Raw genomic sequence first — 12,483 nt, 5'->3', positions numbered from 1 at the left:
TGGAGACACACGTGGTGGAACGGTCAAGGCTTTCACACAGAGCAACAACATTCATCTGTATTCTATTGCACCACTAAAACTGTAACGTTCATGATCTAGCCTGCGAATGAGGCCTGGTACCTTTTCCATGTCGATGAGGGTCACAGGAATATTTCTGCCAACAAGAACCATCACCGTCCTGCCACACATGTCAACACCTGTGGGAACACACACACACGGACCAGTGGCCTGCCAGTGTTACTACACTGCCTCCTAGAGGATACATGGAACAATTACACACACTGAAACAGGAGGGTGTTATGAGCCCATCTTCGCTGAAAAATAAATACAAACGAATGAACCAAATAACTAAATGAAACCAAATGAAAGCGTGGGAACAGAGAGAATGAGGCAAGAGACAGTAAGATAAAGAGGGAGAGCAGGAGATCCTGAGTGGCGCAGTGGTCTAAGGAAATGCATATGGTTGGTCCTGGTCAGTCCCTGGATGGGAGACCAGAAGCTGCTGGAAGTGGTGTTGGAGGGCCAGTAGGAGGCACTCTTTCCTCTAGTCTAAAAAATATCCCAATGCCCCAGGGCAGTGATTGGGGACACTTCCCTGTGTAAGGTGCCGTCTTTCGGATGAGACTTTAAACGGGTGTCCTGACTCTGAGGTCATTAAAGATCCCATAGCACTTATCGTAAGAGTAGGGGTGTTAACCCCGGTGTCCTGGCTAAATTCCCAAGTTGTCCCTCATACCATCACGGTCACTTAATCATCTCCAACTTACAATTGGCTCATTCATCCCCCTCCTCTCCCCTGTAACTATTCCCCAGGTCATTGCTGTAAATGAGAACATGTTCTCAGTCAACTTACCTGGTAAAATAATGGTAAAAAAAAAGAATCTCAGTGCTAGAGGCGTCACTACAGACCCTGGTTCGATCCCAGGCTGTATCACAACCGGCCAGGATTGGGAGTGCCATACAGCGACGCACAATTGGCCCAGTGTCATCCGGGTTTGGGTTTGGCCGGGGTAGGCCGTCATTGTAAATAAGAATTTGTTCTTAACTGACTTGCCTAGTTAAATACATACATATAAAAAGGAGAGAGAGTGAAAGTAAGACATCCTGCCATGACCACGGAGGCCATTTGTAATCCTGATAAGGAAAAATTTGAAAACGGATCATCTCCCCCTTGATGAGCTGGAAAAAAGATTTCCATCCAACAAACTAGAGATCAAACACAGAGAAAACCACGCACAAACTCACACTCTCCCAACTCACCAGTTTGATATAAGGCTTTCAGTGCTGCTATGTCAGACAAGTCCTCTGCCCTGGCTCGACATAACCAACGGTTATAACTGCAACAACAGGAGAGGTTATAACACATTATGTCAACACTCAGTATTGTACTGGCTAAGGGTGTACTGTAAATGTTGGTAAAACTAGGGTATAGGATGCATACCCTAAAGACCAATGTATCAAAATAAAAGTATTGTATTTAATTAAAATACATGTGTTTTGTATTTTAAAATACATTTGCAAGTAGCCGGCTGAACAGAAACAACATTCTCAGTAACGGTTACAGAAACGTCTTACGTGCTATGACTGAAATGTTGTCGTTCGTCTACCTTCGTTGAATGCACTGTCACTCTGGAGAAGAGTGTCTGCTAAATGACCAAAATGTAAATGTGAAAATGAACAACTGCAAAGCACACTGGGTATTGCCATTGGCCTTGTTCCGGGGGTAGCTCATTAGAATTCTACTCAGCATACTTGGCAATTGTTCATTTTTACATATATATTTAGTTAATTTAGCAGACACTTGTATTACACCAGTGCCATCAGACTTTTGTTACCAATGTAGGGAGAAAGGGGGCCATACAATTGTGAACCACTATAAAATAAATGGTATATAATTGTATTTTGAAAATACAAAATTACAGCTTTCGAAAGTATCTTGTTACATAATACATTGGAGTGTAGTTCAGCTCAGTGAAATACAACATACAAAACACTCAGAAGTAATTCAAATACGTATTTCAAATACATGTAACAGAAATACTGCCCATCTGTTTACAAGTTGTGTTAGACTCACTTTCTCTGGTGCTGTTTGTGGATGGTTGCGTCAGACAGCTGGCCCTGCAGGATGAGTTTGCGCTGTTTGTCCACATCTCCCTCCATCCGGGCAAACGCATGATTCCCCACCTGACCCAGGTCTGAGTCCAGAGTCTCCTCCTCACAGTCATCTACCCAGTACACACAGACACATCATTCTATGAAACTACTTCCAACTCTAAAATACATAAATACTCTCCCTCAATGTTATATCAACAAATATAATCTTTCAAAGCACTGCTGTGAAAAGCCACACAAACACACAAAATAAGCATGAAACATCACATGTTCACTGCTTGTGAAACCGGGCCGGTCTCTTCTGAGTGTTTATTTAAATTGTCTATTGTCTAGACCTTGGGCTTTCCTCCCAGTCCTGAGCCATCCAGCCCAAGGCAAGAGAAGCAGCTCATCCATGGCCCCGCTGGATTAGGCAGAATATGTGTGTATTGATTCCAGTGTTTGTCATTGGGCCTGACCCACACACAGCCTGTTTGTCTTGGATCAACACCTCTGGGTCTGGAGCCCCATATGGACAACAGTCATCAAAAAAAGAGGTACACACACAATCTTGATACTAACAAACATTTAGTTCAGCACCAGTTCAGCACTATAGTTCAGTACACAAACACATATAAAATTTTTTAAAAAACACCCTTACTGAAAGAGAAACATAAACAACACCCCAAAAAACAAGAGGGAGGCCATCTTGGATTCCCTTATTGAAGACATACAGTGCCTTTTGTTATGTTCCAGCCTTATTCTAAAATGTATTGTTTTTCCCCCCTCATCAATCTACACACAATACCCCATAGTGACAAAGCAAAAAACAGTTTAAAAAAAACATTTTTGCTAAATTTATAAACACCTGTATTTGTGGAGTTTCTCCCATTCTTCTCTGAAGATACTCTCAAGCTCTGTCAGGTTGGATGGGGAGCGTTGCTGCACAGCTATTTTCAGGTCTCTCCAGTAGAGGTCGACCAATTAATCGGAATGGCCGATTAATTAGGGCCGATTTCAAGTTTTCATATCAATTTACACCTTTATTTAACTAGGCATGTCAGTTAAAACCTGTTACGGCTAGACGTTCCGCTCGACAACATCTGGTAAAATTGCAGAGCGTGAAATTCAAGTTAAATTATTAGAAATATTTAACTTTCATAAAATCACAAGTGCAATACACCAAAATAAAGCTTAATAACACATTCTTATTTTCAATGACGGCCTGGTGGGTTAACTGCCTTGTTCAGGGGCAGAACAACAGATTTTTTACCTTGTCAGCTCGGGGATTGATTCGTTTTTGCAACCTTCCGGTTTCTAGTTCAACGCTCTAACCACATTGCACTCCACGGGGAGCCTGCGTGGCAGGCTGACTACCTGTTACGTGAGGGCAGCAAGAAGCCAAGGTAAGTTGCTAGCTAGCATTAAACTTATCTTATTAAAAACAATCAATCTTAACATAATCACTAGTTAAACTAGTAATATCATCAACCATGTGTAGTTATCTAGCATGTCCTCCGTTGCATATAATTGATGCGGTGCCTGTTAATTAATTTCTCATCGAATCACAGCCTACTTCGCCAAACGGGTGATGATTTAACAAGCGCATTCGCGGTAAAAGCACTGTCGTTACACCAATGTGTACCTAACCATAACCATCAATACCCTTCTTTAAAATCAATACACAAGTATATATTTTTAAACCTGCATATTTAGTTCATATTGCCTGCTAACATAAATTTCTTATAACTAGGGAAATTGTGTAACTTCTCTTGTGTTCCGTGCAAGCAGTCGGGTTATATGCAGCAGTTTGGTCCGTCTGGCTCGTTGCGAACTGTGTGAAGTCTATTTATTCCTAACAAAGACCGTAATTAATTTGCCAGAATTGTACATAATTATGACATAACATTGAAGGTTGTAAAATGTAACAGCAATATTTAGACTTAGGGATGCCATCCGTTAGATAAAATACAGAACGGTTCCGTATTTCACTGAAATGATAGTTTCCGGATTCGACCAAATTAATGACCAAAGGCTCATATTTCTGGGTGTTATGTTATAATTAAGTCTATGATTTGATATAGCAGTCTGACTGAGTGGTGGTAGGCAGCAGCAGGCTCGTAAGCATTCATTCAAACAGCACTTTCGTGCATTTGCCAGCAGCTCTTCGCTGTGCTTCAAGCATTGAGCTGTGTATGACGTCAAGCATATCAACTCCCGAGATTAGGCTGGTGTAACCGATGTGAAATGGCTAGTTAGTTAGCGGGGTGCTAGCTAGTTAGTGGGGTGTGCGCTAATAGCGTTTCAAACGTCACTCGCTCTGAGACGGAGTAGTTGTTCCCCTTGCTCTGCAAGGGCCGCAGCTTTTGTGGAGCGATGGGTAACAATGCTTCAAGGGTGGATGTTGTCGATGTGTTCCTGGTTCGAGCCCAGGTAGGGGCGAGGAGAGGAACGGAAGATATACTGTTACACAGGCAATACTAAAGTGCCTATAAGAACATCCAATAGTCAAAGGTATATGAAATACAAATGGTATAGAGAAATAGTCCTATAATTCCTATAATAAAACTTTGTACCTGAGAATATTGAAGACTCATGTTAAAAGGAACAACCAGCTTTCATATGTTCTCATGTTCTGAGCAAGGAACTTAAACGTTAGCATTTTTACATGGCACATACTGCACTTTTACTTTCTTCTCCAACACTTTGTTTTTGCATTATTTAAACCAAATTGAACATGTTTCATTATTTACTTGTGGCTAAATAGATTTGATTGATGTATTATATTAAGTTAATTAACACTTTCTCAGTATTGTTGTAATTATCATTATTACAAAAAATAATAATAAATAAATAAATAAATAATAATAATAATTTTTATTAAAATCGTACGATTAATCGGTATCGGCTTTTTTGGTCCTCCAATAATTGGTATCGGCGTTGAAAAATCATAAATCGGTCGACCTCTACTCTTTCGATATGTTTGTTCGAGTTCAAGTCCAGGCTCTGGCTGGGCCGCTCAAGGACATTCAGAGACTTGTTCCGAATCCACTCCTGTGTTGTCTTGGCTGCGTGCTTATGGTCGTTGTCTTGTTGGAGGGTAAACCTTTGCTCCCAGTCTGAGGTCCTGAGCACTCTGGAGCAGGTTTTCATCAAGGATCTCTCTGTACTTTGCTGCGTTCATCTTTCCCTTGATCCTGACTAGTCTCCCAGTCCCTGCCGCTGGAAAACATCCCCACAGCATGATGCTGCCACCACCATGCTTCACCGTAGGGATGGTGCCAGGTTTCCTCCAGACGTGATGCTTGGCATTCAGGCCAAAGAGTTCAATCTTGGTTTCATCAGACCAGAGAATCTTGTTTCTCATGGTCTGAGAGTCTTTAGATGCCTTTTGGCTTCTGTATAGCCACTCTACCATAAAGGCCTGATTGGTGGAGTTCTGCAGAGATGATTGTCCTTCTGGAAGGTTATCCCATCTCCACAGCAACTCTGGAGCTCTGTCAGAGTGACCATTGGAATCTTGGTCACCTCCCTGACCAAGAACCTTCTCCCCTGATTGCTCAGTTTGGCCGGACGGCCAGCTCTAGGAAGAGTCTTGGTGATTTCAGATTTCTTCCATTTAAGAATGATGGAGGCCACTATGTTCTTAGGGACCTTCAAATGCTGCAGAAATTATTTCATACCCTTCCCCAGATCTGTGCCTTGACACGATCCTGTCTCGGAGCTCTATGAACAATTCCTTCGACCTCATGGCTTAGTTTTTGCTCTGACATGCACTGTCAACTGTGGAACCTTATATAGACAGGTGTGTGCCTTTCCAAATCATGTCAAATCAATTAAATTTACCACAGGTGGATTCCAATCAAGTTATAGAAACATCTCAAGGATGATCAATGAAAACAGGATGCACCTGAGCTCAACTTTGAGTCTCATAGCAAAGGGTCTGAATACTTTTTACACAAGTTATTTCATTTTTTAAATTTTTTAATACATTTGATAACATTTCTAACAACCTATTTTCACTTTTTCATTGTATTTAATGCATTTTAGAATAAGGCTGTAACAATATGGAAATATTCAACGGGTCTGAATACATTCCGAAGGCACCGTATGCCCTCCTTTCTGCAGTTACTGCACCTGCTCATTGGAAAATATTAATCAACAGGAAGACATGCTTAATTTAACAATTAGATGGCTCCTAATGCCTTCCAATCTGACGTAAGATCCCTCACTCGGTATGTGTTGTGTGTGCTCGCACCGTTGAGGATATGACTGAGATGTTCCACTGACTCGACTATGACAGATCCTCCTGCATTCTTATCCTATGTCCACTGAGTGTTTCTCCATGGACACAGAACCTAAACTAGGCAGCATAAGCTAGTTCTGTTCAGACTCCTGGAACTACAGCTGCTGCACAGGACTGCTGGTGGCAGCAGGTCTATTATCACCATTTTATATTTAAGATTCTTCAAAGTAACCACCCTTTGCCTTGATAGCAGCTTTGCATTCTCTCAACCAGCTTCATAGAATGCATTTAAATTAACAGGGGTGCCTTGTTTGTGGAATTTCTTTCCTTCTTAATGCATTTGAGCCAATCAGTTGTGTTGTGACAAGTTAGTGGGTAGTATACAGAAGATAGCCCTATTTGGTAAAAGACCAAGTCCATATTCTGTCAAGAACAGCTCCAACAAGCAAAGAGAAACGACAGCCCATCATTACGTTAAGACATGAAGGTCAGTCAATCCAGAAAATGTCAAGAACTTTGAATGTTTGTTCAAGTGCTGTCGCAAAAATCATCAAGCACTATGATGGAACTGGGTCTCATCAGGACCGCCATAGGAAAGGAAGACCCAGAGTTATCCTCTGCTGCAGAGGATAAGTTCCTTAGAGTTACCAGCCCCAAATAAAATGTTTCAGAGTTCAAGTAACAGACACATCTCAACATCAACTGTTCAGAGGCTACGTGAATCAGGCCTTCATGGTCAAATTCCTGCAAAGAAACCAATACTAAAGGACACCATTAAGAATGAGAGACTTGCTTGGGCCAAGAAACATTAGCAATAGACATTACACCGGTCGAAATCTGTCCTTTGGGCTGATGAGTCCAAATTTGAGATTTTATGTTCCAATTGCCATGTCTTTGTGAGACGCAGAGTAGGTGAACAGATGATCTCCACTTGTGTGGTTCCCACCGTGAAGCATGGAGGAGTTGTGATTGTGTGGGAGTGCTTTGCTGGTGACACTGTCGGTGATACATTTAGAATTCAAGGTACACTTTACCAGCATGTCGACCACAGAATTCTGCAGCGATACGCCTCCCATATGGTTTGCGCTTAGTGGGGCTATCATTTGTTTTTCAACAGGACAATGACCCAACACACATCCAGGCTGTGTGAGGGCTATGTGACCAAGAAGGAGATTGATGGAGTGCTGCATCAGATGACCTGGACTCCACAATCACCCGATCTCAACCCAATTGAGATCATTTGGGATGAGGTGGACCGCAGAGTGAAGGAAAAGCAAGTGCTCAGCAACAACACTTTTTTGGTAACTACATGATTCCATATGTGTTATTTCATAGTTTTGATGTCTTCACTATTATTCTACAATGTAGAAAATAGTAAAATAAAGAAAAACCCTTGAATAAGTAGGTGTGTCCAAACTTTTGACTGGTATTGTACATGGAATGGAAGTTGTTACTATGTACTATGATAAACATTGAAACCATGTTCAGTTTTGCAGCTAGGAGATGAGTCGCACCTAGTGGGTTGTGGGAAATGTAGTCTTACCTTCCAGACTGCCTGGTTTCTCAGCGATGCGGATCTGTCTCTCTGGGACGACAGGCTCACCCTCCGAGTTGCCAATGTCGGCAGGGATTAGGGGCAGGCTGGCGCGCTCCTCTTCATCAGAACGAGGGTAGTAGAGAGGAAGCAGCTTCCTGTATGTAGGCTAAGACACATATACAAAAACAAATGTTATACAAACATAAAAAAATAATGCCATAAAATAGACAGCACATGCAGTATAACACAAATCCCCAGACTGATATAAAAATAATAAACGTACTCCTTATCAATAAAATAGTTGGTCTGTTGTGTCTGCCTTCTTTTGACATGAATAATTACCTCATACTGGAACACTCATGTCATCTTTGAAATATTTTACGTTCTCTACGAATAACAAATTAGTGAATAATCACAATAAACCATGGAAACATGGCCTTCGAAACACAGCTCCAAACATTACCTTGAGTTCTGTTACACTACAGAAAATGTTCGTTGCCCTAAGAATAAGCCAGTACATTTATGTGCACATAAACCTTGGAATGTGTAAAACATCGAAGGTATGTGCAGAGAAGAATATAAGAACACACCTCTTCCATATCCGTCACAGCGAACACCACCATCTCTATGCTCTTTCCATGGTTCTCGAGAAATCTGCGGACCGTTCCTGCAAAAAAACAACAGTTACACACTCCAGAGACGCAGTCATATGTTTCACATAGGTCAGGGGTCATGGATGAGTTATGAAACATCATGCCAGTATGAATAGTTGCAAGGCTGGAAAGTGTTGATTGTTTGAAATATCTGGGATTAAGTATTGATTCTGAATCTTTTGGAAAGCATATTGATTATATTAGAAAAACAGTTAACTATAAGCTTTGTTTACTATACAGACTTATTAATTGTATTACTATATCCATTTAAAATACCTTAGTAACCGGAATGCTGCATCCTATCATAGACTATGGTGACATCATCTACCAAAACACAACCAAGACCTTACTTTGCGAATTAGATTTAATTTATAACATATCTTTGCCGATTCATTATTGGATGCAATTATAAGACACATCATTAAACAATGTATGAATCACTTATTCAAACAGAAGACAACTGCATTGGTACCAATTTATTTTGAAATCTATCAACTTAAAAAATGTCCCTGTTTCAAGGAACACCTAACGATACAAGAATCACAGTACTGCTTTCGACAACAGCAGCATTTACAAATGCTAAGGGTACTTCATGAGATTGGCAGAAGACCTTTCAGATACAAACTGACTAGAATCATTTACATATAGAAATCAGTACATTAATAATTACTGAATTAATATAAGAAAGCCCTTTTTTAAATGCGAAGAACAAACTGTTTTTAACTAACAAAAACATCACCATGTGGAGATTATATATATATATATATATATATATATACATACATACACACCAAAAATTCAAAACGCAACAATCTTTTCAACAAGTTCAAATAAGGAAACCAGTCCATTTAAATAAACAGAAATAGTCCTCAGTTTCATCAGCTGTCCGAGAGGCTGGTCTCAGATGATCCCACAGGTAAAGAAGCCGGATGTGGAGGTCCTGGGCTGGCGTGGTTACATGTGGTCTGCGGATGTGAGCCGGTTGGACATAATGCCAAATTCTCTTAAAAACGATGCTGTAGGCGGCTTATGGTAGAGAAATGAACATGAAATTCTCTGGCAACAGCTCTGGTGGACATTCCTGCAGTCAGCATGCCAATTGCACACACCCTCAAAACGTGAGACAGCTGTTGCATTGTGTTGTGTGACAAAACTGCACATTTTAGAGTGGCCTTTTTATTGTCCCCAGCACAAGGTGCACCTGTGTGATGATCATGCTGTTTAATCAGATTCTTGATATGCCACACCTGTCAGGTGGACAGAGTATCTTGGCAAAGGAGAAATACTCACTAACAGGTATTTAAACACATTTGTGCACAACATTTGAGATAAACTTTTTGTGCATATGGAACATTTATGGGATCTTTTACTTCAGCTCATGAAATATGGGACCAACACTTTACATGTTGCGTTTTTTTATTTATTTTTGGTCTGTATTTGTATGTATGCATGCATACATACACATGTCAGGGATGGGAAACTGGCAGCCAATTTCCAAAAGACAAAAATAAATATATGTACCCAGTATATTTTTCTCTCCACCCAATGGAAAAATGAGTAGAATTGCATGAAATGTATTATAAAAATGCTAAATGTTCTCTACACCCCTTGGGGGGGTGTATTGGTAGTTGTAGCAGTAGTTGTATTGGTAGTTGTAGCAGTTGTATTGGTAGTTGAATTGATATTTGTAGCAGTAGTTTTTATTAGTTGTATTTGTAGATCTACAACTTTTAATTTGCTGTTAATGTAAGTTTAATAAAATATTATTAGTTAATTGTTATTGTTAGTAGTTGCCATATAATTTTTTCTAAGTATTGTTTGTTTGTTTGTTTTAGTTTATTTCATTAGGATATTCTTGAAAACGAGATGTTGCATCTCAAGAGATTTCATCCTGCAAAATTTCTAACAAATAAATAATAGTTCAAAGCCACATATGAGCTACTTAAAATGATGTGACATGGTGTAGGGTACGCTACTGTATGAGATCATTATTAGTGAATGTGTGCGTGGCTTACTGAAGGCGATGTGTGTGGCGTCCTCTAGTGCATATCCTCTCTTCGTTGTGCTTACCACACAGAAGGCCACAGATGCCATGGCCTGCTCTCTGCAAAGACACAAACATCAGCTCTCACACAACCCCACATACTAACAGTACACACCACAAACCCCGTTCAATTACATTTACATTACATTTAAGTCATTTAGCAGACGCTCTTCTCCAGAGTGACTTACAAATTGGTGCTTTCACCTTATGACATCCAGTGGAACAGCCACTTTACAATAGTGCATCTAGGTCTTTTAAGGGGGGGGGGGTGAGAAGGATTACTTTATCCTATCCTAGGTATTCCTTAAAGAGGTGGGGTTTCAGGTGTCTCCGGAAGGTGGTGATTGACTCCGCTGTCCTGGCGTCGTGAGGGAGTTTGTTCCACCATTGGGGGGCCAGAGCAGCGAACAGTTTTGACTGGGCTGAGCGGGAACTGTACTTCCTCAGTGGTAGGGAGGCGAGCAGGCCAGAGGTGGATGAACGCAGTGCCCTTGTTTGGGTGTAGGGCCTGATCAGAGCCTGGAGGTACTGAGATGCCGTTCCCCTCACAGCTCCGTAGGCAAGCACCATGGTCTTGTAGCAGATGCAAGCTTCAACTGGAAGCCAGTGGAGAGAGCGGAGGAGCGGGGTGACGTGAGAGAACTTGGGAAGGTTGAACACCAGACGGGCTGCGGCGTTCTGGATGAGTTGTAGGGGTTTAATGGCACAGGCAGGGAGCCCAGCCAACAGCGAGTTGCAGTAATCCAGACGGGAGATGACAAGTGCCTGGATTAGGACCTGCGCCGCTTCCTGTGTGAGGCAGGGTCGTACTCTGCGGATGTTGTAGAGCATGAACCTACAGGAACGGGCCACCGCCTTGATGTTAGTTGAGAACGACAGGGTGTTGTCCAGGATCACGCCAAGGTTCTTAGCGCTCTGGGAGGACACGATGGAGTTGTCAACCGTGATGGCGAGATCATGGAACGGGCAGTCCTTCCCCGGGAGGAAGAGCAGCTCCGTCTTGCCGAGGTTCAGCTTGAGGTGGTGATCCGTCATCCACACTGATATGTCTGCCAGACATGCAGAGATGCGATTCGCCACCTGGTCATCAGAGGGGGAAAGGAGAAGATTAATTGTGTGTCGTCTGCATAGCAATGATAGGAGAGACCATGTGAGGTTATGACAGAGCCAAGTGACTTGGTGTATAGCGAGAATAGGAGAGGGCCTAGAACAGAGCCCTGGGGGACACCAGTGGTGAGAGCGCGTGGTGAGGAGACAGATTCTCGCCACGCCACCTGGTAGGAGCGACCTGTCAGGTAGGACGCAATCCAAGCATGGGCCGCGCCGGAGATGCCCAACTCGGAGAGGGTGGAGAGGAGGATCTGATGGTTCACAGTATCGAAGGCAGCCGATAGGTCTAGAAGGATGAGAGCAGAGGAGAGAGAGTTAGCTTTAGCAGTGCGGAGTGCCTCCGTGATACAGAGAAGAGCAGTCTCAGTTGAATGACTAGTCTTGAAACCTGACTGATTTGGATCAAGAAGGTCATTCTGAGAGAGATAGCGGGAGAGCTGGCCAAGGACGGCACGTTCAAGAGTTTTGGAGAGAAAAGAAAGAAGGGATACTGGTCTGTAGTTGTTGACATCGGAGGGATCGAGTGTAGGTTTTTTCAGAAGGGGTGCAACTCTCGCTCTCTTGAAGACGGGAGGGACGTAGCCAGCGGTCAGGGATGAGTTGATGAGCGAGGTGAGGTAAGGGAGAAGGTCACCGGAGATGGTCTGGAGAAGAGAGGAGGGGATAGGGTCAAGCGGGCAGGTTGTTGGGCGGCCGGCCGTCACAAGACGCGAGATGTCATCTGGAGAGAGAGGGAGAAAGAGGTCAGAGCACAGGGTAGGGCAGTGTGAGCAGAACCAGCGGTGTCGTTTGACTTAGCAAA

The 12,483-nt window shown here is 42.4% G+C and overlaps 1 protein-coding gene across 2 annotated transcripts in view; it reads right to left on the bottom strand.

Moving 5' to 3' along the window:
- Positions 1-12,483, bottom strand: part of LOC115112277 (ganglioside-induced differentiation-associated protein 2) — a 35,037-nt gene that overhangs the window by 14,249 nt on the left and 8,305 nt on the right. For both annotated transcript variants that reach the window (XM_029639229.1, XM_029639236.1), the window contains exons 5-10: positions 10,543-10,631; positions 8,465-8,541; positions 7,881-8,040; positions 2,075-2,225; positions 1,261-1,337; positions 121-197 (exon numbers count right to left, since the gene is read on the bottom strand). In XM_029639229.1, the coding sequence (XP_029495089.1) occupies positions 121-197; positions 1,261-1,337; positions 2,075-2,225; positions 7,881-8,040; positions 8,465-8,541; positions 10,543-10,631 (631 nt within the window). The remainder of the gene's footprint in view (positions 1-120; positions 198-1,260; positions 1,338-2,074; positions 2,226-7,880; positions 8,041-8,464; positions 8,542-10,542; positions 10,632-12,483) is intronic.

Source organism: Oncorhynchus nerka, linkage group LG3 (assembly GCF_034236695.1).
Source record: "Oncorhynchus nerka isolate Pitt River linkage group LG3, Oner_Uvic_2.0, whole genome shotgun sequence".
In the NCBI taxonomy this organism is placed as follows: Eukaryota; Metazoa; Chordata; class Actinopteri; order Salmoniformes; family Salmonidae; genus Oncorhynchus; species Oncorhynchus nerka.
The sequence above is the reverse complement of the archived record's forward strand: the minus strand, read 5'-3'. Positions and strand labels throughout refer to the sequence as shown.